This window comes from Poecilia reticulata, chromosome 8 (assembly GCF_904066995.2).
Source record: "Poecilia reticulata chromosome 8, P_reticulata-male-v2, whole genome shotgun sequence".
Lineage (NCBI taxonomy): Eukaryota > Metazoa > Chordata > Actinopteri > Cyprinodontiformes > Poeciliidae > Poecilia > Poecilia reticulata.
Window position 1 is genome coordinate 5,271,882 of NC_088837.1, and position 25,693 is coordinate 5,297,574.

General features: G+C 40.7%; 2 protein-coding genes across 5 annotated transcripts; both read right to left on the bottom strand.

The window, feature by feature from the left end:
• Positions 1-532: 532 nt before the first annotated feature.
• On the bottom strand, positions 533-2,618 carry trir (telomerase RNA component interacting RNase). The gene is made up of 3 exons (XM_008415411.3): positions 1,850-2,618; positions 1,435-1,506; positions 533-959 (listed from the first exon to the last, which is right to left on the bottom strand). The coding sequence occupies exons 1-3, from the start codon at positions 2,114-2,116 to the stop codon at positions 852-854; spliced, it is 447 nt and encodes a 148-aa protein (XP_008413633.1). The 5' UTR covers positions 2,117-2,618; the 3' UTR covers positions 533-851.
• A 1,663-nt stretch (positions 2,619-4,281) lies between these two features.
• hook2 (hook microtubule-tethering protein 2) lies at positions 4,282-21,419 on the bottom strand. 4 transcript variants are annotated; one of them, XM_008415416.3, is made up of 23 exons: positions 21,160-21,415; positions 20,303-20,385; positions 18,826-18,898; positions 18,674-18,724; positions 16,621-16,753; positions 16,343-16,410; positions 15,961-16,026; positions 14,527-14,607; positions 12,943-13,109; positions 12,664-12,804; positions 11,921-12,122; positions 11,637-11,747; positions 10,616-10,703; positions 10,452-10,518; positions 10,097-10,234; positions 8,724-8,811; positions 8,367-8,372; positions 8,180-8,214; positions 8,018-8,100; positions 7,819-7,922; positions 5,890-5,991; positions 5,714-5,785; positions 4,282-5,640 (listed from the first exon to the last, which is right to left on the bottom strand). In XM_008415416.3, exons 1-23 carry the CDS (start codon positions 21,202-21,204, stop codon positions 5,512-5,514), a joined length of 2,133 nt encoding a protein of 710 aa, XP_008413638.2. In that variant the 5' UTR covers positions 21,205-21,415; the 3' UTR covers positions 4,282-5,511. The 4 variants fall into 4 exon arrangements, with proteins under 4 accessions (XP_008413638.2, XP_008413636.2, XP_008413642.2 ...); XM_008415414.3 differs by lacking the exon at positions 8,367-8,372 and having other exon boundaries at positions 5,710-5,785; positions 21,160-21,419; XM_008415420.3 differs by lacking the exon at positions 8,367-8,372 and having other exon boundaries at positions 10,452-10,515; positions 21,160-21,416.
• Positions 21,420-25,693: the final 4,274 nt, after the last annotated feature.

The window sequence follows — 25,693 nt, forward strand, 5'->3', positions numbered from 1 at the left end:
CATCGTTAAATATTTCAGCCGAGTCTGAAAATGTGACCTATTAGCTGTTCAGTAACGCTTCTGAGCTGTCATGGTGCATTTAAGTACAAATTGTAAATGTAAAAACTATTTAAATGCTCTTGACAGCTCTTAGCTCCCCCCCCCCCCCCCCCCCCCCCTAAAATGTATATTATCTATTCTTACAGTTCTCTGTATAGTATAAAAGCCAGTGTTCCTACAGTTGAGCACTGAAAATGTTGATCCAAGATGTTGATTTAAGACGAGTCGCAACAAAACGAGCTCCATCTCATTATACCTCCACATATGAGGATAAAACTGACATCCACAAAACTTCCTAAAAATCTTCACATGGCATTTAGCATTTTAAGCACAGTTAAATGTTTTAATCAAACGTTGGAAAAATCAATGGAAAAAGTCTGGAAGTTTGAAACCAAAAGATGTTTTTTTTTTTTTTTTACAGAAACTCAATGAAAATTGGTTAAAACAGGAATGAGGACATTGATCTGTAAAAATACCCAACAGTGACACAAAACAATTGAAATTGGATTTAATTCAAACCATTGGTAGGCTATGTAATCTGTTTAAGTTATACATGGATTAACACAAATATGACATCGAAGGCATGAAAAATGATACCGAGATGCGTCAACACCTTTTGACACCAGAAACCAAATGAGACAAAAATAACAAAAACAAAGGAAAAGACTTGAATCAGCCAAAGCAGTTTTTTTTTTTCTTCTTTAACGACAGTGAAGGTGACTTCAACTGGCAGTAAGAGGAGGTCACTAAAGGTCGTCTCCTCTGGAGCTCCTCCTGGGTGGGTTTCTCTCCCAAAAGCGTCGTCGCTTCGCCTATTTGACCAGCGGTCTGGTTTTATCGTCGTCGCTGCACTGGTGGGCTTTGTACTTTTTCACCTCAGCCATGTACTTTGACCAAGCATCGCTCTTTCCTGCCTCAGCCTGTGTGGAGAAAACATGAGGGCTACTGACGGTATAATGCAAAACGAGAAAAATACAAAATGGTAACTAGAAAAACCAATCAGACTCACCAATTATGACTTTCCAAAAAAAAACTAATATTTTTTCCCATTACTGACTTTCAATAAACTCAAAAACACCAATATGAGGAATCCACTGGTGGTTTTAAAGATGGGAAAATGTGAGTTTTAAGGTTCAATTAATGAAAAACGAGCAAAAATAATTTCAACAATTCCTTCAGAAATTAAACCACAATCTACCACAAATGTTGATCTATAAACGATTTAAAAGGATTTTAGAGTAGTCGAGACAAACTAAATGAAGACAACGCAGCAATAGCTTTTTTTTTTTTTTAGTACTACTATACAAAAGCTGCTGCATTTTATATCGCCATTATTCTCAGATTATGCCTCAGAAAAGCACGATGTCGTGTAGGAAACCCATGTGCCATACTTACTTCTGCGTCCTGTTTCTGCTTCTTCGCAACCATTCCGGTCTTAAGGAACACACCGCCCCGGCGCTTCCCCACCTGGGTGAGGGGATAGAAGACTGACACCGTTACAGGGGTCCTTGCAGGTGGATTGCCAATGAAGGAAACTACACCAGAGCAGAGGGACTAGATTTAGCCTCCTGCTGCACCACCAGTGAGAGCATCACCAGTGAAGAGCAACCCTAACCTTTACTCAGCTAGCAGTTTGAATATTGATACTGGCGTCTAATTATATATATAAAAAAAATAAATATATATATATATTTTAAAAACTACAATTATAAATCACAAAATTTCACCGCGTGTTAAACTCAATCCCGGTATTTCAGCTTGGGTGAGCTGAACTACTGCTATCTCGTCTTACAACTGCTAAACCCCTTACAAAGCTGGTCACAGGGAGGGCCTTCTTTTCCACTGAGGTCTGTCCTTGCTCGGTGGCTCTCGCTTCTCCACCTGTTTGCTGCGCCTCCTTTTTCCTCTGCTCCTCCTCCATCTTCTTCTTAAAAATCTCCATGAAGCTGCCGTCGTTTGCGAACGCGTTGGCTACCCCCGACGCCGCGGGGCTGCTGGAGGGAGACGCCGGGCTGGAGCCCCCGCTGCTGCTCCCGCCGCTGGTCTTATGTTTGCCGTGTGCTCGCTTTGGATCCATGTCTCACACCCACAGTCCGACGACTCAAAGCGAGCGGCTTTACTACTCACTGTGGCTTTGTTTTTAAGCTAGATGTTTAAAAGGCGGCTTGCTAACAACTACTTGGACCCAGGAAAGAAAGGAAAATAATAGGAATATACCGATTCAATTACTTAAAAATAAGCACAAAATGTCCAAGTGAAAAAGAAAACGTCCGTCTTGTGGTCCACAAATGTTATAAATCGAGAAAAAAACAAAAGCAGACGCAGGCTAGCCTGCTAACGTGGCTAACAGTCGTTTCTTGTAAGGCCTCTCGGTGAGAAACAAACTACCTTCCGCCGTCAACTCCCCTCCCGGAGGTGTCAACACATTAAATGTAGTCTTCAACGTGAAAGAAGCTTCAAATACCGATAAGAATAACGAGCAACTTCAAAGCTTTATCGTCGCTAACTTTTGCCACCCATTACCGTCGGTCGGCCATGTTTATTATTTTTTTTTCCCCCCAACGGCGTTGTGTCTCTAGCGCCTCCTACTGTGTCGGTGTTACAAAAACATTCTATGGTCATTCGACAATACGACTCCAGGGGGCGCTGTTCAGACGCTGGGGTGAAATACAGACTATTAAAAAAAGTGACGGTACAATAACTTATCAAAAACATTTGACTAAGAATATTTTTGTGGCTTTTTAAAATCCCCCTATGCATGAAAAAAATACATATTCAGCTCCTCCAGCTGAATAAAATGAAATTATTTTTTTTCTATTTTTGATGTGAATTTCTCAGAGTAACTATATTCACCCTGCAGATAAAGAAGGTATGTCACACAACTCATCCCAAATGCAGTGAATTGACACTGCTGGCAAAGACATGTAAAAAGCTTTTAAAATAAAATACTTTGAGTAGCATAGTCTAAAAAAACAAACAAACAATGGAAGTATCCAACCTTTAATCTGAGTTTACTTATTCTGCATGTCTGTACAAATCAAATACAAAAAGATGTACAATGTCTTATTTAAATGTTTATTTCATCACCTCTGTAGAAATCTATTTGATTTCTGCTTTTAATTTATTTATGAGCAGCCATAAACCATAATATACAGTAAAAACAAAAATCACACGAGTTCATGTGACTAGAAGTCTATAGTGGAGGAAAGTACAGGTTCAGCAGAGGCACGATTTGTCAAACTAAAGATTTACTTAAATTAAGGATTCATTCCTACAGAGAGCAGAGTTATTGCTCTGCGTTATTAATCACTATGATCTCTGGTGACTCCATATGGAGACGTCCAGCTGTGTGTGAACTGGTGTGATCGATAAACAATGCCCTCCTGTAGTTCATTGGGCCGTTTTGACACTTGCACAAAGGATGTGGGAAGTTTTGATTATTCATCATGACTTTTAAGATGGTGACTGAATTATCACAACGTTCCTAAAGAGGCCAAGCTTTGGAAAAGTCAAACATTTACACATTTTGTTTCATAAAAAAACCCTGGTTTAATTTTTTTTAACCTACATTCCAGAAAGCGTTGGGTTAAATTTTTTCAGACCGCCAATTTAATAGTTTGTAAAACTATTTTTCTCACTGTAGATTATAACTACTAATCTTTTGAAACCTCTACCACCTTTGCTCAAACCCACAGCATGATTCTGCCACCACCTGAATCATACTGCAGTCTTCAATGATGCCATTTCTTCAGATATCTAACAAAACTGAAAAGATATTTATCATTTATAATATTTAGAAGTGTTAAGTATGATGCTGTACTCAGGCCATTGTAGAGAAAAAAAAAAGAAGAGTACAAGAGAACATTTCCACCTAAAGACTCAGAAACTTTGAGGTTAATCTCTGCAATTTTCCAGAATTTGTATTTTTTTTTTTTATATATATATATTTGAGATCCAAAAGTGGAACGTTTACGGAAGAAAAAAAAAAAAGAATTGAGATGAATCTATTAAATTTTCTAGAAAATGGTTTGGAAATTAAGTTTCAGAAATCCAAAGTTTTTGATTGTTTGAAATTTCTAATTTTTTTCTAGAACATTTCTGAGATTAACCTGAATTTTTTTCTTGTAAGTCTCCTTCCCCTCTTCAAGGGGCAGAATTACTTTTGAAGGCCTGATGTCGTTTTCATGTACAAAAGTTTCCAGATGAACCTAAAAGAGTGAATGTAGAGAAACCAAACAGATGTGATTTTCCTGTTCGGATCCAGTTTATTTGATGTACAGCAGTAGAACAGAACTACGGCTCTTTAACGTGCCTCAGATCCCCATTACAGCACCAAGTTATCTACCAGACCACAGTATGAAAAACACAACCAAGCCCCTTCGCACCATGCTACGGCTTCAAACCATAAATAAATCAAAAGCAATGAATTAAAAAAAACGTGCACAGCAACATGACTGTGGCCTGAGGAGAAAACGGCACAAAGCGTCAACTGGGGTCAAACATGTTACAAGATCCCAGTTCTGATATATAATGAGCAAAAAAAAAGAAAAAGTCTGGGTAAAGAAAAGGCAGATTTAGTGTTTGATCATGCCTTTTATCTGCCGCTCGCTTCCTGTCAGACAACGGCACAGATTCAGGCGTTACGTCAAAGTTTCCTTCCATGAGGCGTCAGCAACAGAAAAAACGGCCGAACATCAGTAGTTTGATCATCCAGCTTTAAACTGAGATTAACACGATTCCAGCAGCGGGAAGCGGTGAGCGCCGTTAGGCTCCACCCACAACCACGTACCCTGTTTCAACCTTTAGTGTGATAATAAAAAAAAATACAATATTGAGAAAAAAAGAAAAAAAACATAAATCTAAACTTCAATGCATAAAACAGAGAAGAGGTTGATCGTGTTCATCGCCGGCCTGCTCCACAAAGGAAACAGTTCTGATCCTGTACAAGGCACTGAACACATCCGGCTTTCTAACAATAAAAGTGCTCCAGTGTAAAGAGTTCTACGAAGTTTGCATTTCAGAAAAACATTCAAGTGAACACTATACATTTCCCATCCACCCCTGACGACCGGGTTCCCTCCAGTGTTTACGTTTTAGACGAAGACGGGAGGGAACTCAACAAAAACAGTGTAGTGATTTTATGCTATACGCCTTCTTTAACCGGAAATATCCTACTAATACCCTTCATCACATTAAAATGATCCAAACTTGTACCGTTTAACCTAATATTAAATAATAATAGTAATAAAAAAGATTAAAACACAAGACTGAGTTGTAGAGGCTACACAAGAAACAAAAAGAGTCACCTGAAAAGGTGACAAAACCTGCTGGAGGCAAATTACAGAAAAACACAGCACTGTCATGTGGCTGTGAGCCAGCAGGGGGCAGCAGCAACACGAGACAGAGGGAAACGTGCAGCGGTCCAAGTGAAGGCATCAAGGTTAGAGGTGGACCTGGCCGTCCCGTCCCGCCTCATCTGGGCTGGAGGCGGACCAGGCCGCGCCGGGCGTTGGTGGACTGTCTCTGCTGGGCCAGGAAGGACATGGCCTGGTTTCCAGGTCCCAGCCGCTCGCCCGACACCTGCTGGTGCAACGCCATGCCCTGCGGAGGAAACGGCAGGGGGGTTAAGAAAGACACGGAGCTGAGAAAACGAGGCGACGCTCCTCGTACCGACCATGTTGTACCAGGCGCTGATTATGAGCTTCTCCTCCTGGCTGTGTCTGACTCGGCTCTGTTCGTAGTCGTGCTGGAGGAGAAACGAATGCGCCCGACGCTTTTTAGTGACACTTTGGGGGGAAAAAAAACAAAACAAGTGGAGTTTCACCGGCCGACGCTCTTTACGCGGCTCACCTCCAGATGCTGGAGTTTTCTTTCCTTCTCCGTCAGCTGGTTCCTCAGAGACTGGACGTCGGGAGTCGGAGCCGGCGGCTTGGGATCCAGAGTTTTGATCACCTGCATACAGAAAACATCCTCCTGATGACGCCTTTCTGTCGCCCTGGAAACGCTTCGTCACGCTGAAAACGTGTTCTACCAGGATGGTAACTGTCGAAAATAAAATCTGAAAAGTGTGGTGTGCGTTTGTGACCAATCTGTAGGTTGTAGATCCTTCTGCTGCTTCATTCTGAATAGATTTTAGGTGTGTGCTTTGACTAGGTCATTCAGAAACATGATTACTTGACATAAAACTGTTGCATTCGCAGATTAGCATTTCCACAGCATAATGCTGCCAGAACATGTTGCAGTTTGAAGCTTAACTTTGGTCAGACTAGAAAAAAAACAACACCCATACAAATCATGCATTCCTCCACTTCAAAATGACATTTCAATGTGATGATTCATCACATTCATTTTGTGGTGGCCACATAAAAAAATGAGGTAAAGTTGAACAGATAGAAGGGCTTCACTGCTGCTACATCTCATGTTTCAGCCACTGAGAAACCTGAACAAGACTTCAACTCTACAGTATGTCAGGGGTCCAACATCCAACATAAATCAGAGAATATTTAGTCGAAAAACCTACAGCAACTAGTAGTTAAAGGGATCGACAACTAGTTGAACATGTTGGCCAAAATATGTTGAAATATCCTCATTAACTTCAAAGTTGTTAAACATAAAAACTAGCGGTGCACCGATTGCCGTTTTCTGGCCGATCACCGATTACCAATCTTTAAAAAGCCTGACCTGTCGATTCCGATTTTGGCTGACAACACTTTTTTTTTGTCGCTAAATATAGCAAGAAAGTTGCTAGACTTTTGTTAACTGCAAACGTGGAGACATGACCTGGTGTCTGAGTCTGTCGCTCTGTCTCTCTCACTGCAGAGCAGGAGAGGAGAGTGGCTCATTTTTAGACCTTTGCCGAGATGATAAGATCAGGGGATCAGATTGTTTTTATAAGAATGAATTGGTCTGTCACCAATCTCCCAAAATTAAGAAAATCGGCACTGAGGGTGCCGATTTTCTGGGGGTCAAGCACAACCTTAGTCCTATGGAGGCCTTAGTCCTCGACGTGACCGTTGGAGGTTCGATTCCTGGCCTGGCGACCTTTGCCACATGTCTTTCCCCTTCTCTCATTACCAACTTTCCCGTCAATTAACTATGAAATAAAGACCACAAGAGCCAATAAAACCTTTCAAAAAAAAGAAAAGCGGCGCTGATAAATTGGTGCACCCATAGCGAAACCTCACAATAACTTCAAAAATTTTCTATCGTGATTATATTTTTCACCTGCAGGGGTCACCATTTCATTCAGAGTGCCTGCCAGAATGAGGATGCAGTTACACCAAAAGTTTGATTCAACTTAGATAAAAAGTATCGGTATTTTCTTTGTGTAAGAGCAACACCAAAACTCATTTTTGTTTCTTCAACAAAGATGACTTTGCCACACACTGTGCAATACGTAAAATGTTTCTATCACTCCCCTCTTCATCCTCTTGGTCCTCCTCATCTTCACTTTCCTTTGTCGTTGCTGCACTGGCTTTCAAACGGAAAGGTTTGAATGTCGCTCAAAGCGCAAAAAATACTTTTCTGATGGAGCTAGCGCTGTAGCACCTAGCATATGTCCGCTGACGTATATATAAACAGTATTTTTAAAAATAAATCTGTAATAAATATTTCTCAAATACAGTCTGATATTACAACTGATTGTGGGTCCCTTTCAGAAGACTGCTCTGTTTTGTAAATATCTAGCAGATTTCGTCTCATTTGAAGCTTTAAATGACGGAAGGCTCCTTTAATGAGCCATGTTGATGAGAGGAGTGTGTTCCCTCGACGAGGACTGACCGTTCTGGCTTTCTCCATGTAGCGTTTGTATCTCTGCTCCATCTGTTTCATGTCCTCGTCCTTCTTCCGAAGGATCTCCTGGAGTTCATCTATCTTCTTGGCCACTGAGAAAAAACAGGCGCGTTCAGAACTCCACAGCATGAACCAATAAGCCGGGAGAGTCGTGGAAAAAAAACACAAAAAAACAACGGGTCTTAACTGTTGCTGTCCGCTTTGGGCTCAAGGTCGTCGATGACCTCCCGTTTCTTCCGGAGGTCAGAGTGAGCTTCATTCAGCTTCTCCCTGAAACAAATGAGTCACTTTAGACGAATCCCATCGGTGGTAAACAGACACCAAGCAGCAGCGGAGGTGAATGACTTACAAATGCTCCTCCAGCTTTTTCTTCAACAATGACGACTTCGGTTCAATAAGAAGAGAAAAAACACAAAATGTTAACGTAAGATTCACACTATGTGAAGGATGAAAACATGAAACGTGTAAGCGGCGAGAGTCGAGCTGTCGCAGAGTGAAATCATGGGCCTCTTGGACGGAGGATGGGCCGTACTTACGATGGCCTGATTTTGGCAGATGTAGGATGGGGGGAAGAGGAGGAGGAGAGGGGGGAGAAGTGGAGAGAGACAAACAGAGAGGGGCAGGCGTTAGCGCTGAATCACCACAGCAAACATGGGTTAAAGTGCCACACAACAGGTCCCACAAGGAGAGCAAACACTGCAGTCCTCCAAGGCCAAGTGGTCTTTCTAGCTAATCTCTGAGTGAGCCGTGCAAAAAGGATTATTTTTCCATTTCAGAAATTATAAATTGATTAGGCCGTATAAAGAGTCGGCATTCCATCGGTCTGATTGTGGACAGTATGCTGAGTAACGGTGAAAAGCAACAGAGCAGGAGAGGCGGATTATTCCACTCACGTCCTCGTGTTTGCTGTCCTGCTGCTGCAGCGCTTTCTGGAGCTCCTCCACCTGAGAGCGCAGCTCTGAGATCTGCTGCTGGTTCAACCTTGGCATGGACAACAGGGAGGGAGGAAGAAGATTTTAATGTGGATTTTATGAAAAAGTATTATAAGTCTGAAATGAATACCAACTCTGCGACGCCGTGATCCTGTTTAAGGACCATCATTTGTTGACTGATTCGTGTTAGCAGCAGAGGCAGTGGAGCGCATCGCTAACTAAGAAGTTCGTTGAGCTAACCTTAAAGAAGCAATCACAAACAACAGCTCTGCTAAAACACCTACATGGTATTTAGCTAAAGCGCTACATTAACACAGAATTTAGTGGAAGCTAATGCACTACGCCAGTATGATATTTAGCAGAAGCTAATGCTGAAGCTAAAGCACTATTTCAACAGCTGTTAGCAAAAAGCTAATGGTTCTGATACAGACAGGAAAATGAACGGGTTATAGCGCTTTAACACTGAGCTAAAGTGCTACATTATCACAGTATTAAAAGAAGCTAATGCTAAAGCACATGGTATTTAGCAGTTTATAACTTGTTCTCTACTGTCTGTTTTATTTCCTTCCTCTATTTTTTTTTGTTTGAAATAAAGTTGTCCCAGAAAAAAGTATTGCTAAAAACTGATATTTAAGCTAAATGTAACATTTTGTTCATATTACCATTAGCATTGAGTGAACTTTCTAAAATCAGCTGTAGAAGATTTGACAATGTAATAGTCCTTTATAGATATGAGCATTTCAAATATTTCACCATCCTCTGTTGAAAAAAGATCCTTAAATTATCTCCGTTTAAATTATTTAGCGATTCCACAGTGGGCTAAAGATGTTTCAAGTGAAACTTTGTGCATCTGCTGTGAGCACCTGTCGTCCATTCAGCGCTCCGCTCTACTGAGCATGCTCACTCCACTCCTCTCCTCCTGTTACTGTTGCTGGGGATGCTTCCCACACCCTCAGCCTGGTGTTGCATTGGACGGACGGACACACACACACGCACACACACAAACAGTCCACCCACATGTCCACATGCCCACAGGCATGTAAACACACACACACACACTCTTGCACGTAAACACACACGCTGTAGGGACAATCTGGCTTTCTGCTGCCTGTCCTCCAGCCCAGCCCACACAGCTCCGCTCCACACGCAGTCCAGAGGGCGAGTTGACATTTAGGCAGATATCACTCCTACCCTCAGCCAAATCAACAGTTTAATACCCGGGAACGCACAATATGGTGCCCCTCCCCGGAGGGGAACGCTTATCCAACATTGCTGAAAGAGAGAAAGAAAAAAAAAAGTTGAAACGTTTAATGAATTCATGAACAAACTCCTACCTGTTCTGGGTTTCCAGGCTGTTCTTGCTGCGCTGCGCCTCTTCCAGCTCGGCCTGGACCTCCACTAGTTTCTGTCTGTAGGTCTCCTCCTGAGCGCACAGCATCTTGTTCTCGCTCTGCAGACGGACGACCGTTTCCCTGTCGAAGGCAGAAGATGGAGAAAAAGCAGAAAGGCAGGATGAGGGGAAGGAACGGGAGACGGCCAGGGGAACGGTGGGCCTGACTGAGGAGGCTCTTATGTGACGCTGTGTTACCAATCCACTGGCCAGCTGAGCGGTCAGCTTCCAAAATTAAAACTCCACAATGAGCACGGCACCAACGTAAAGCTCTGGTTCAGATGGACACATGGACGTACTTTAGCTCAGTGGGCATGATCTCTGCAGCGAGGTTCCCCACCGTCACGTCACCGTCGGACAAGTCTGCTGCAGGGAGAAACAAAGACGTATGAACTAGTCTTAGGAAACACCATCGTATTTCAATGCAATCAATAGATAAAAATATTCGGGATGATTCTCCCACCTGTTCCGCTCAGGCAGCCCTGCTGGACCTGTGCACACCGCAGCTCATCGTTTGCTTCCCGAAGCGAGTCTCTTTCTGAAATGAGACGCTGCAGAAGAGAAAAGGAAACATGTTTTCCAGAATGTTAGAAGTTCTGATTTAGTAAACTGGGATAAATGACACCCCTTTGTTTTTTTCTTATTCATGTTTTGTTATGTTACATTAGCAAACGATGCATTTTACATAAAGGACGCACGATAAATCTTCACCATCGGTACTGGCTGATTTTTTTTAAGATCTGGGTGTCGGTCCGTTAACTAAAACTTGGCCGATATCAACTTTGTTATTTTATTATTTATTATTTAAACATTGTTTGTTTTGGAGGGAAGTATTTGTTGACAGTGATGGATATTTATATAAAAGTAGCACAAATTGTCAGCCATGATAGCAATATTAATATCTGGACCTGTTGCAATAAATCAATTAATCACATGATAAATTGAAACAAGTTCAATAATTTCTATTTATTGTTTTTCTCTTTTCTTTCTTTCTACAAAAACTGAACAACAAAAGTCTTCAGTCTGGTGCTTTTGTCTCAACCAGCCCCAACTAGAAATAATTCATTTTATCTGTTGTTTCTGTTTTGTTTATTTATTATGGATATTTAAAATGTTTTCCAGTTCTAGTGTTGAATGTTCACTAGAATTTAAAGATTATTAATCTTTGAGAATGAATTTATTTTTGCGTTACATCACTTGAAGATGGTGTCAAAACAACATTATCATTTATTGCAATAACTTCTTGGACAAATTTGTTACTGATACAAACCTGTTAATATTGGATATTCATTTTCGTAAAACAACATGACATCAACCTTTATGTAACACGGACAGATCGCTCTCAGATCTGAGACTTTACTAGAAGCGGATCAGATCAGGTGGGAGTCAGCAGCACAATATCTGCCTGGCAACAGTCTCAGCAGCAGAGAAGTGCTGATCCACACAACATCTTCCAAATGTGCTGACGAGGAGCAACAACTCACTTCTTTCTCCTTCAGCAGTGCGTCATACTTGTCATAAAGATTCTTGTACTCAAACTGCCACTTCTCAGCCTTCATGGCCTCCGCTGTGTGCCTGTTGTGAAGCTCATGAGCCTAGAAAAAAAATAAATAAATAAAAACACACACAGAAAAAAAAAAAATAAAAATCAGAAAGCACACGCAGTCTGCGAGAAGCGCTCCAGGAAAACAGCAAATCTCTCCAAACACATGCAGCAGCCAGACTCAGTTTATCATCGCTCAGATGGCGAACAGATGACGCGGCGTGCCTGTCTCTTGTAGGTGTCCAGCTGACCGCGGACGGCGTTGGCCCGCCGCAGCTCCTCCTCCAGCTCGCAGGTGCGCTGCATGTACACGGTGTTGCGCTCCTCCAGGAGGCGCACCTGTCTGCGCAGGTCGCCCAGGTCCTCCAGCTTCCTCTTGTAGGTCTCCACCAGCGCCTCCAGCTGGTTCACCCGGTCAGACGAGTGTCTGAGGGGGCAGCAGAGGGACGGGGGGGGGGTGGGTAACGGTTAACCATGCTTGGGGAAAAAGTCATTTAATCAATGGACGTGAATAAGAAACGCCTTCAATTAACGTCAGGAAGGATTTGTCAGCTTTGTGTCCTGATCCGTGTCACCTTAATATATATAGATGGATGATAAATTGCCTCAGAAGTCATCGTGATAAACAATAATATTGTTGTATTTAATAATTTTTATATTAAATTAAGGCTATCATTTGGTAATAACTGGAACATTGATCCATATATTCAAAGTGTATTTGCCTGATGATGGCATCTGACAAAATGTTATTTTTATTACTCGTTTCTTCATTTATGACTGTATCATGTTGTTATGTAAAGCTCTTTGAAGTTGCTGCTGAAATGTGCTATACAAAACAAACAAAACAAACAAACTTGACTTTATCGTGTCATGTGTTACACTGCTACTCTAAAGCACATGTACAGTTGTGTTGGTCACCATTCCAGCTCATGACTGATTGATTTTGATAGTAGAGAACCTGAGGTCACCTGAGGATGTCCATCTCGTCTTTAAGAGCCTGGGCTTCGTGCGCCAGACTCGTCAGCTCCTCGTTCCTCTGCTGCAGGTCAGCCACCTCTCGCTCCAGCATGTCTGCACGAACGCGCAGGTCGTCTCTGCCGTTCTCCAGCCTGGGACGCAAGGCGGTTCATGTGGGTGAGAAACAAACGCGACCAAGGTGACTCGAGTAGACGCTCGAGCCTGCCACCAAAATATCTCGCAAGTGGGTAGAAAAGCTACCAGTTATCACAGTGATGTTTTCAGCCAACCTGTAGTTCTCCTCCTGCAGCTGCTCCATCTGACTCTGCAGCAGCAGCAGCTTCTTGCCCGTGATGGCGGTGGTTGTGGCATCCAGAGAGTCGCTGCGGCTAAGCCTCTCCCTCAGGGAGCGGACCTCCGCCTGGAGGGACGACCTCTCCTCCGCGCTCAGCGACAGCTGCAGGAGGGCAGAGAGACTTGATGCAAAACGTTGCAAACACATCGAGAGATTTAATGGGGGAGGGGAAAGGTGTTTCGACACTGTAGAGTGTAGAGACACACTGATCAGATATAAATATCTGCATCGGTCACAATATTGAAAAAAAAAATTTCTAGATTGTTTAATTCTATGTTTTGTTCTCCGAGCGATGTGCTTTATTATTTATTTTACGTTACATTTAGAACTCCTAATTTTACTTTCCGAACCATTTCAAAGAAGGTTTGTTGCTGTTTATGTTTGATCAAGGTATTCAGCCTTTTGTTTTTCTCAATTTAAGTTTATTATTTATATTACACTGGCTCTTCTACTCCTAATTGCACAGACTGAACAAATTAAAGTTTGACCAACTTGTGATGCCATTTGTATGTACACAAGTGTGCAGATTTATCACATAAATTTGTAATTCAGTACATTTGGTCGATGTTTAAAAAAAAAAAAAAAGATATCTGTATTGATACAGGAAGGGAAAAAAGTGGATCAGTGCATACCTGGTTTTTACTACATAAAAAAAATGCAAGTAAAGAACAAAAATCCTCAAGGCAAAATATTCCCAAGTGTGTGAAGGTGAACAAATTTGTTCAATTTCAGGCAGATTTATTTAGAGAAAACCTATGAGGTAACACAAAAGAAACTCACCACGTTTTAGTGCAAAGAAAGTCTTTAAAACATGAGCTTCTTTGTCACTTCACATGCTCTGGGGTCAGTGCTGCTCGGTCAGCTGACGTTCAATATTCCCTCACAGCGCTCCACCCCACCCATCCCCTACCCCGAGGGTTTAAACCAGATCCTCATGCTAAGATTAGATATAACAAGAATCCTTATACTGGAACTGCTGCTGTATTTTTTTTTAGTTGGAAACAACTCCAACAATTTTGATTTTTTAACCACCAGAAAAAAACAAAACAAGTGGAAACTTTTCAAACGGGACACGTTTTCCAGGCAGCATAAGCCCGCGCTGAACTTTTTAGGACAGATTGCGTGTTTGCAGCGCCGGGCCAGTAACAGCAAATAGCTCCTAAAACAACACCGCTGACTAATTCCCAACGTGTGGGCCGAGCAAGTAAACAAACAGGTGGGCCGAGAGAGAGCACAAATTATTGTTGGCTACCGATCCATCCCAAGGCAATGTGTCAGTTTCATCTAGATGTTACGCAACTACTGGCAAGAAAGTGTGTTAAAGGGGGAAGAGGGAAAAAAAGAGTCACAAATAAGATGATATCCTGCAGGGTAATCAATAGAAGCCAAAGTGAAAAAAGTTCTGATAATCTCTGGCAGAGAGCAGCACGTCGGTGCAGAGAAAAGCTTTGTAAAAAACTGATTCTGACTTTACTAGAGATGGAAACATTTGCTAAAAATCACCGTTCAGCCGACTGACCTGATGCTCAAGGTCTCTGCAGCGCTGCGTCAGGTCCTCCTTCTCGCCAGCTTCCTCACTCAGAAAGTAATACTTCCTGGACTGAAAGAGTGCAGAGAGAAGAGACGTCACGTCGGAGAATCGGAGGAGACACCGGCGTGTCAGAAGAGCAACGCAAGCGCTCAGTTTCACACGCTACCACAAACTTTCCAGCATTGAGAGTGCAACACAATGAGCACAACTGTGAAGTTTTTCTCTTTTTATTGTATAATTTGAAAAGCTCTTCTTCAACTGCAATTTAAATTTTTTTATTTACTGCGTCACGATAACAAATTTTGCTGGACGATAAATTGTCCCAGAACTTACTACGCTAAACAATGCTGTTGTTTTGAGGGCGTTTTCATAGATATAATAGTAATAACGCCACATAAATGCAAGGACACATTCTCAGTTATCAATAAACTTTAAATTCTAACAAACATTTAAACACTGGAACTGGAAGACATTTTAAATATTCAAAAATAAATTAGGAAAACAACAGAAACAACAAATAAAATTAATTATGAAGTCTGTGTAAACAAAATGATCTTTAAAAAGGGATAGTTGGGACCAAAACACCAGACTGAAGACTTTTATCATCCACTTTTTGGTAAAAAGAGAGAAAAACGATCAATTGTACAAATGAAAATTATCAAGTTTCTTTTAATTTGTCATGCGATTAATTGGTTTATTGTGACAGGACTATAAAGGCACACTGCAAAAACACTAAATGTTACCAAAGTATTTGATGTATTTGTCTTAGTTTACTTGAACAAAGGCAAAACTAAAGTACCAACAACATTTCAGCCAAACATTTCTGGATATTGACTAAAAAGTACGAGTTTCCCTGCATTTTTTGATCTTATAAAAGACAAAAATCTTTAAGCGAAAATAATCTGCTGGTGGAACTAGTACTTTACTAAATCTATATTAAGGAATTAACCCTCCCGACCCCACTGAGGGACAAGGGTGTCAAGAAAATGGATGGATGGATGGATATTAAGGAATTATTGACTTAAATCAAGCCCCTATCTTGGTGAAATGTTATATGTAGGTTATTTTGTCGTATTTCAAGCGTGCTGAGATATTTGCGCCGACTAGACAAAATAAATCTTGGTAACACTTTGAGTTTAGAAAGAAAAAGACCCAAATTTTGTCCTTTTTACTGAAAATACATTTGTTCAGTCGAACAAAAAAAAGAAATTGAAAACTAGATGCCTTTTTAATTAATACAGAAAACGTGCAATATCTCTTTTTAAGCTTTGGATCCACAAAGAACACCATCCATTTTGAACCCAAAGAAAAACACAAAATCTGACTATTTAAGTTTTTTAAAAATTATTTTCTCACCCCTTTCACCTCACACATAAGATCCTCTGCTTCATAATTTCCCTGTACCGACTTTGTGATATTTACCTGGTAGTCAAAGTCTCCATACGTCTCTGGACTTCCTGGTTCAGATGTCGGTTCCTTCGTTAGAAGCTGAAACCGAGCAGCAGGAAATGACAGATAAAAACAGACAAGAACCGCGCTGGCAGATGCAGGTCTGCTCAGCTTTATTAATATCTCATTTGAAGACAATCTTCCCGAGTTCAATATTAATCAACTCCTACAGCGTTGGCCCTCAAAAGCACCAAATCTATTCTTAGAACAGCACAAAGCAGGATTTGGGGTGGAACTATTTCAGTCTAAATGTTTATCCGTATGAATTACACCCATGACTAACATCTGGATTAAAACAAGAAACAAAAAAAAAAGAGAGAGCGCGAGGAGCGGATGAGTCGGGGTGCTCACTCACCTCCTGAATGGCTGTCATCACAACATGCTGGACAGATTCCTCAAGTGTCATAATCTGCTGGATTTGCTCTGTTTGGGAGACGATGACAACAAAAGGTGTCGATGTGCAGCCAGACGCAGATTAACGCAAATAATCTTTCCTAAAATGAAACCAGCTCAGGTTCATTAAACCGACGGTTCAAACTTTAAAGTTTATTCTGGGAAATGGGGGAAAAAGTGTCGATAACGAGAGTTAAAATAACCTTGTGGTTGACATGTGGATTTTGTTTATTTTTTTACCTTGTTTCTTTTCACAGCTGACGGCGCAGCCCAACACGAGCTGCAGCAGCTTGCCCAGCTCCGTCACGTCTCCCAGCTCGCCTATGAGGTTCACGTCTGGTAAATGCTCGTCGGACACCTGCTGACCGAGCACCTGGCCACGACACGGAAGGTCAAAGGTCACATGTCCAAACACAGCCATGAACCAAACAGAATTAGAGAAGTAAGGGGGCGGGGGGCATATCAAAGAATCACAACATTGTCAAAAAGTTTTTTTTTTTGTTTTTTTTTTTGAGTATTTCAATTTGAAAACATGACTTACAGCCAACGGAAACTCATTCGTTTATATGGAGTGTAGAATATTATAAAACTTATAAAAAAGTTTTTTATAGAAATATTACGGCCATGTCATGTCATGGACTGGGACTGACCTTAGTCCAATAAACAGTAGCCACAAAACGTAGCTGCTATCTGCGCTGGCGGCCAACAGATAGTTGGATCTAAGCCGGCATTTCTCAAACCTTTTCAGGCCAAGAAACACTTAACCCATTTAACAAACAGTCACCTGGATCTGCCACCTAACCTGAAAATGCCCCTGTGACCCGCCTACATGGGCATTTTGAGTCATTTACAGATTCTGAAAGTGTGAAATCTAAACTTTCCAATGACGTCAAACACATGGGAATAAAAAAATTAGCTGTTTTCTTTATTACCAAGTGTTATGCGTATTAATAACATTTAGGGCTATTTGTAATTAAGAAGCACAGTTAAAGTAAAATAGACTTGAGTTGTTGCAGAAAAAACAAAAAAATAATTTTCAGCACCATTAAATAAAAATATAATCCAACCAATTTCTATCAATTGTATTTATTTATAGTATTTAATTACACCCTTTTTAATAAAAAATGTTCAAAAGAATTCCACAGCAGCAGCTATCACTTAGCTTCCTCTGATTATATAATATTCTTAGAGTTGTTTTCTTTCCACCGCTATCTGCAGCTTTTCTTTTATTTTGAGTGACCCGACTTTAAGCCAGTTATTATAACACAATAACTTGGTAAGCTAGCTGTAGCGTCGCACTTTGAGCTCACGTCACAGGACATAAACGGTCGTTTACATGCAGTACCTCGCACCTCGCCCGCGGACCACCTGTGGTCTGGGGACCACAGTTCGAGAAAGACTGATCTAAGCATATTCATGGAAAGTTGAGTGGAAGAAAAAAAAGAAAACGTTAGTGGAAAATGTGAACACAACATGAGCAACAGAGACAACCACAGCCTTAAAACATTGTGAATTCTAAAGTTCTGGGGGAAGTTCACAACTTTTCTTATATGTATATTTATTCTTTGCATTATGTGCATTCCAGCCACACAGTGCCACCTTATAGCACAATCAAGGAACTATGTTACCTTTAATGATAAAAATCCTGTCTCTATCAAAGTCAAACAAATTTGACTTTAGAATTTAAGCCTTGAAATTGGGCCTCTGTCTCTTTAAGAAACTCCACCTTCAGTAAGTCATCACAACTTGGCTCCTCTATTTACCTTAGCAACGTTTCTACCAACATTGCACTGAGAAGTAGCTCCTATAACGAGCTGCTCTCTGGCAGTTCCATTAATTGCTGCTGGCTACTCTGAAGGAGCTGGTTCCACCGGGCTCCAGATGGTGGCGTTCTTCAGTGAGGCAGAAGCTTGGAAGTTGAAGTTCCAAGGAGGCGGGGTTAGGTCCACCCAAGCATTTTTGCACAGCTAAATGGTTGCCATGAAGATTAAAGGATTCCTCAAACATGCATGAAAGAATCAAAGCAACACTCCAAGTTCATCTGTGATGCAGCTACTGTGGTTGACTGGCCAGCAAACCTTCCTAAACCTTTTAGTAATGTACAGAAGATGAGAGACAAAAAAGCGAAAAAATAACCAAAAATAAACATTTCAAATATCAATTTGTCTGGAATGATTATAAACAATATGAGCTTCCTGTTTTGAATTAAATCACTGAACTAGATAAAATTTTGACAATACTGTGATTCATTGAGATGAACCGACAAAAAACCCCCCCAAAAAAACTGTCTTACATCATGGTAATACTCCAGCATGCTTTTCAGGACCTTCTTCAAGTTGCTGACCTAGAAAGACAGAAACAGGAGATGACACTGTGATTTTCTTTTTAGTTTTAGTCAAAGACAACAAAAACAAAAGGGATGTTCTGCAGCTCTTCAAACGTTACTTTAAGGCGCCAGTTGGCCTCGCTCTCCTCCTTGATCCTGCCAAGCCACGTCTCATTAAACCAAGAGGGGTCTCTGTTAACGAGAACGCAGAGCTGCAGTCACAATATGTCTCTCTGGACATCATAATCCACAGGGAGCAGCAGCAGTAACACAGCCTTTGTTCTTTTAAATACGGTGGCATTCGAGTAAAGATGCTCATTAAAGTTACATGACATGGGAATAATGAGAAGGGGAGAAAAAAAAGTCAAGTGTCCTGAAGTGGAACAACAGGTTTGATGTTAGAACATTTTTAAGCTAGCTGCTCAGACGTGGACCAAAAAAAACTTTTTCCTACAAGCCGAGGTCTTGATTCAAATGCATACGTGAACGCCAAGTAAAACGGAGACAGCTGCAAAAGCAGGAAGTGGACTATAGCGCAGGGCATTCTGGGTAAATACAACCAAAACAAACAATATTCTAATTCTAGCGGGAGAAATGGCTCGTTGTCTTTTACCAACAACTAAAGAGAAATCCTACAATCACCAAAATATGACGCCACCACATTTTTTTTTTTACATTTCGTCAAGAAATGTCATGACTTCTGAAGTCATGACTTCTGAAGAAGTCATGACTCTGAAGAAGTCATGATGCTCAGTGACTTCTTCAGAGAATTATGCGTCACATCCTTGAGCAGATCTTGATGCAGCGCCACCGCAGGTGAGGAGGGGAACAGGTTTTTCAAAAGGTCTGGCTCGTTTGACACAATGTGGTGTGAAAGAAAACCACACCAGCTGAAAATGTAACAAATGTTGCAACTTTGGTTCCCAATTGAACCAAATCTACTGGACTATAAGGTGTGAAAACACCTTTAATGACTTTGCCGTTAAAATGAGAAAAAAACAAAACAAAACAAAAAAAAAACAACAACAACAAACGTTATCAGCTAAAATCGAAATCAGGCTTTTAAAAATATTAGTAATCGAACAGAAATTGGTGCACTCTTAATTAGAACCCTTTTTACCCAGGATTGAATACTTATACAAGTGTAAATATATGTAAAAGAAATTCTAGCCCACACTGGACCAATTTTATATGTACATGTTTCAAATATACACATCTGATAGTCATTAAAAACATTCTGATAAAGTACTGATTGGATATTTGACCTTTTATAAGAAATGGTAGACCTCATTTATAATGGTTGGTTTTCTGGTTTTGGTCCAACCTAATTAAAGTTTATTCCATAAATCTTGCATAGGAGTGAGGGAAGCTGAACATTTGAACTCCTGATTGTATCCAAGTTTCAATTATCTAGCTTTTGATTTGGGCGGAAGTTGAAGAATTCAGATGGTCGTCCATTTGTACTGATAAAGAGAGGATGTAAACTTCTCAGCAGAACTGTAAATTAGTTGTTGTTTTTTTTTTTAAACATTTGATTTAAGTTCTTCTTTTACACGAATCAGAAGAGCATAAAGTCTATAAGTACGCAATGCTTACATTCTGTAGAGCACGTGAGCAATGGCCACTCCACTCGTTAGATCGTGCTTGTTATCACATGACGGGACCTGAAATGTCTGCAACTGAGAATAAAAACATTAAAAATGTTAACATGAGTCGCTTTACATAAACTTAACCATACAGCTGCAAACCAGCTGCTTTGAAATTACTACCACGTCATTTGGGTCCTACAAAATATGAACCAAACAAACTGTACATTTTGTTTCAAATACACAGTTTGAAACAAAATTCAGCCAGAAATTACCAGAAAGAAAATATTTTAATCTTTGGGCACATTTGATTACTTTATAACAAACAGTGGCAGAAAGAAACACAAAATAGATCAGTTTGCAAAAGCACGAAGAGGTATGAATCTCAAATCTCTAAATACTCACACGTATTTCTCTTTAAAGCTTAAATGATGATTGCTATTAATACCAGACTTGGCATTAATAGTCAATTTTGTCAATTAATACCAACTTGTGCTCAGTGTGTCACGTTACTCTTTGGGGAAGAGCCAAAGAAGTGTGTTTTCTCTTAGCTTTAAAGGAAAGTTTAGCATGTTGGAAGCTGACGCCAGTTTGGGTTTGTTTGTTTAGCAGCTAACTTTGCTTTGGTAAACAGACCTCCAAGACCATATTGCTCAGTTTGTTTACAGCTTGTTAGCTTGACTGAAGAGTAGCTAACACCGTTTCCAAGAACTAATAACTGCTTGTATTGTATCACAGGAGAGTAAAACAAAACGTTCCGTTTTACCTCAAGAATTTATTTACGTGAATTTGCCGAACACCTGCTGTCACCTGTTAGCCCCGGGGCAGGTTAGCCTCGCTCGGAAACCTCGCTAACTTCAGACTTACCCAGATCAACAGCGAGTCGCACAGCTTTGCTTTATCCAGACTCATGCTGCCGAGTGGCGTGAAGCTTCAGGCCGACTGGACCTTCGCCGGTTCTGTTGCTCAGGAGTTTGTTTCTCTGGTCCGGACACCTTCCACGTCAGGCCTCCGAGCGCTGCCTCCCGTCCGCTTCGCGTTTCACTCCCTCCCTCTGTTATTCACGCGAGCTTCCGTATGAGGACCGTTCCCATGGAAACGGCTTGTGCTACGGGGTCAACGTGTCTGATCTCAGTAAATGATGGTAATTTGAGAGTAATGGCGTCATTCAGTCAGGTTTGAACGCACTAAAAATGAGGTGGATTTAAACATTATGTCTTATTTTTACCTGCTTATTTAACCGAGATGTTGTCAATGAAATATATATAGAAGAAAAAAAACCTAATGAAAAAGAAAAATAAATAGGCGCTTTCACTAAGACCTTTCGGGTTTACTCTATTTTAAAAATGTATTCATACCCCTGAACTTTTCTACATTTTGTCTTAATTTATAATAGTATGATGAAGTAGCCTATCGCTACTCTTCAGTAAAATTACTGGCTACTTTACCAAATAAAATTTAGGCCCCTAAATCCCTAAATAAAATTTAATAGACGTTTAGAATAATACAATCAACTACAGTAAATGGCTGAAGAGAGAGGAGATGCATAAAAGACTGAAAAAACAACTACATTTATATTCAGTCAGCAAAAAGCGAAATTTCAAGAAAATCTGGATGAGATGGGGATGTTAAAAGACAAAAACGTACTCTTTTCATATTCAGATACCATTTTACATTCTTATTGCCAAATCCAAAGTGTTTAATTCTTTTCTTTTTTTTTTAGTTCCCTTAAAGCACCACTGGATGGCTCTAGTCGACAGTGGGTTTATACAGCTGCATGTTGCACAATTGCTATCTATCTATCTATCTATCTATCTATCTATCTATCTATCTATCTATCTATCTATCTATCTATCTATCTATCTATCTATCTATCTATCTATCTATCTATCTATCTATCTATCTATCTATCTATCTATCTATCTATCTATCTATCTATCTATCTATCTATCTATCTATCTATCTCATTCAGGATGATGTGCAGAGTTTTTTTCTTTTCTGTTTTTTTTAACCAAACATGGCATTTTAGTTTCCCCAGTTGGGTGTTTAGCTGCATCTGTTTCCCCAGTTTTCCTGCTGGAGAACTGATCCCCGCAGCATGATGCTACCACCACCTGTCCTGTGTGTCACTCAGTCTTCATGATGCTGTTTGAGGCTGGATTCACAATGAGGTTTAATAACACTCTGGTGAAGGGTACATGCTAATTAGTCACTCTTTTTTCATTGTGGGATTATCACAATTAGGACTCTGAATACACATCTAGACACAATTTTACTTTTTATTTTTTTGAGAAACAAATAAAAACAGGAAACATGCATCATGTTCTGTCCACTTCACTCTCTTCTGCTACGTTGTGTGGGTCTATTCCAGAAAGTTCTGATGTAATACGTATTAAAGCTTGTGGCTTTTGGAAGGGGCCGTGTGTTACAGATAAACTGTGTCTCGGATTGCTTTAAGCATTATTAAAATGTTTTCATTTTGAAATTCCTGACTGTTTCACAACACTTTGTGATTTCCAGCACAGCAGACTTTTCACAGGTTTCTGTCAGATTCCTCCCCTCCTGTAATACCAACATGCCATTCCACACGTACACCCTTTCCACTCCGGTCTCCGTATCTCACTGTCCACTCCTGCCTCCTTCCTGCAGTCTGAAGTTCCTGTCACAAATCAAACTGCAGTAGCCAATCGCACTGAAACTCTGCCCACTTCTTTCCTGTTTGCTTTTGCCAAACCCAAAAACCGCAGGTTTGCGCCGAGTCCACCGTGTGATGTGAACACCTGCGCGAGGTGAACTGTCGCCCTCGCTTCCTGTCCTTCGCCATCCAAACCGGTCGGGTCAGTTTGTGGCCTCAGATCTGGCTTTACCATATTTGTGTGGCTGGAGTTCCTGTTTTTCCAGAAGGTTCTGTAACCCGAGGAATGCAAACGTTTACCCGCCGGATCCAGCTGCACTGTCTTCAATCTGTCTCTCTAGGTTTGGTGTGCTGAAAATGCCCCAAAATTCTTTGAATTGGTTTTATTGTTCGCACATGTTTGGTTATTTTCAGCCAACGACATGTTGGCTGAGTCTCTCACAAACACACACACACACACACACACACACACACACACACACACACACACACACACACACACACACACACACACACACACACACACACACACACACACACACACACACACACAAGTGGGGTCCAGAAAGAGAAGTGTCAATCAAAAGAATGACGGTTCTCAAGTTGGAGCACCCTGAAGGAAGTGAGGTTCATGATTCCAGGTGGGGGTGGAGGGGTGCAGTGGAGAACTTAGTCACTCACTAAGGAGCAGGTCAAGGCTGACTAAGTCCTAAGTGGTGGGAGGCGTGGGAGGGCCACCGGCAAGCCAGAGGCTCACTATTTTTGGCCTGCTACCCCTTCCTCCGGTCTAATTCCTCTTTTCACCCGTTCTCTCTTTCCTTATTCTCCAGATGCGTTTCCTTCCTGAAAGTCAAAAAGCTGCACTTCTCCTCTTTTCCAACCCCTCTCTGACGCACTTGCTTCCCTCTGGGGGGGAACCAGAAGGGTGGAGGTAGTAAGGCCGGCAGCTAAGATTGAGCAATTATTTCTTATTTCGAAGTTTGTGGTTTTGTAGTGTGGGGGGAAAAATGAGGACGGTTCCGCTTTTCTTCTTCTTCTTCTAAAAAAAAAAAAAAAGAAAAAGAAAGAAAAAAAACAATTCTTTAAGAGCAAGCTGCAAAGAATCAACGTTTTTCCACTTCCTGATAATGACATCTAAGCCTCTTGTTGAAGAGATAAATATCTGTGTGTAGAATGAGGGGTGAGTGATATGAACTTCAAGTTTTGTCACGATATTTTGTGATACTGTTGTGATAACAGTAAAGATAATGATGATAAGAACTATTTATTGCTTTTATTTTTTTAGGTTACTGTATTTGAGACTACATGGCACAACAACCACAACCTGGCAAACTCAAGTACTAGTCTTGAATAACATAAAGAAGTGTGATTTTTATCACTAATCTGATCACAGTATCTGTATTTTATCACATTCTCAAATTCACTGATATTTATTGATGATTATTGAATAAACATCAGAGAAAATAGTGAAAATAATCTCGACAGTGCAGGTAGTTTTTTGGGGATATTTAAACAGCACTTGATTTGTTGTGACAATAATAAATCAAAATTTTTATCATGATAAGAAGAAATGTATCACGATACGATAAATTGTGTCATATCAAGGTTCTCCCAGCAGGATGTTTTTACATTCGTCTGCTGAGTAGAAACAACAGCCTCTAAATGTAAAAAATGTGGCTTTTGTGTCTGTTAATCAATTTCTCTGATTATTTTGACCGTTGGTTAAGGATCAATATCCTGCTAACTGACCCCGACAGTGACCCGCTCTCAGTTTACCGGTAGAGGAAAGTCTCACAGCCCTCTGCACTTTATCAAAGTTCCATCGACCTTTGGGACGGAAATGCTGGCGGCATCACAGATCCTCCACTGTGCTTCAAAGTGGTGCTTTCCAACATATTCATATTAGTTTCACACCAAACCCACATGGAGCAACGGTTACCTTAAAGTTCAGCCTCATTAGTCTCATCTGACCAAAGCACCTGGTTACAGTCCCAGGTACATTTATTAACTCCTGGTTTTTCCTGTGTTTGTATGGCTCCTTGTGGCTTTTATTGCTCATTAACATGACAGGAAATTGAGGAGTTGCAGCAAATAACCTTGGACTTGAAGTCAAACCTATGATGACTGTGTTATGGAAAACATTCTTGGAACATGGAGCGCCTGCTCTGCCCACTAAGCCTCTGGCGCTCCGGAAACTCCACATATTTACACTTGTGTTGGTGGGACAGAAAAGATTTTTTGGCATCACCCACTAATAGCTGGTTGCCATTATAAAGTGTCTAATAGTTGTTGAGGAGACTTTGGTGATTCGTTAGTCAACTCTTTTTTAGTACCAACATATGGGTTTCTTGAGAAAACCTTCGTACTGCAAGGCCAATAGTAGCTGCGTTTCCACTGATCATATATTTGCAATATTCAAAAATACATAAACGAAAACACTCCAATTCCAAAAATTTTAAATTTTGTACGCTAAATTGAAATTTATTATTTTTTTTTGGCTGTGTTGAAATTGGTTTATTTCCACAAAACAGCAATGGAAAAAAAAATTCCGCATCACACGAGTCACATGATCAACAACCAAACGTTGCGACAAAGCAGAAAACGACAGGAGGCAGCTGGAGCACGATGGCGCCGCAAGTTTCTTAATGACTTATCGAGTGAACAAAGTTAATCACGTATGATTTTAGTTGCTTTTCTTATTTAATGGAAACACAGCAATTGTGAAATTGTGTTTTTGTTGTTGTTTTACATTAGCAGAATAGCGAC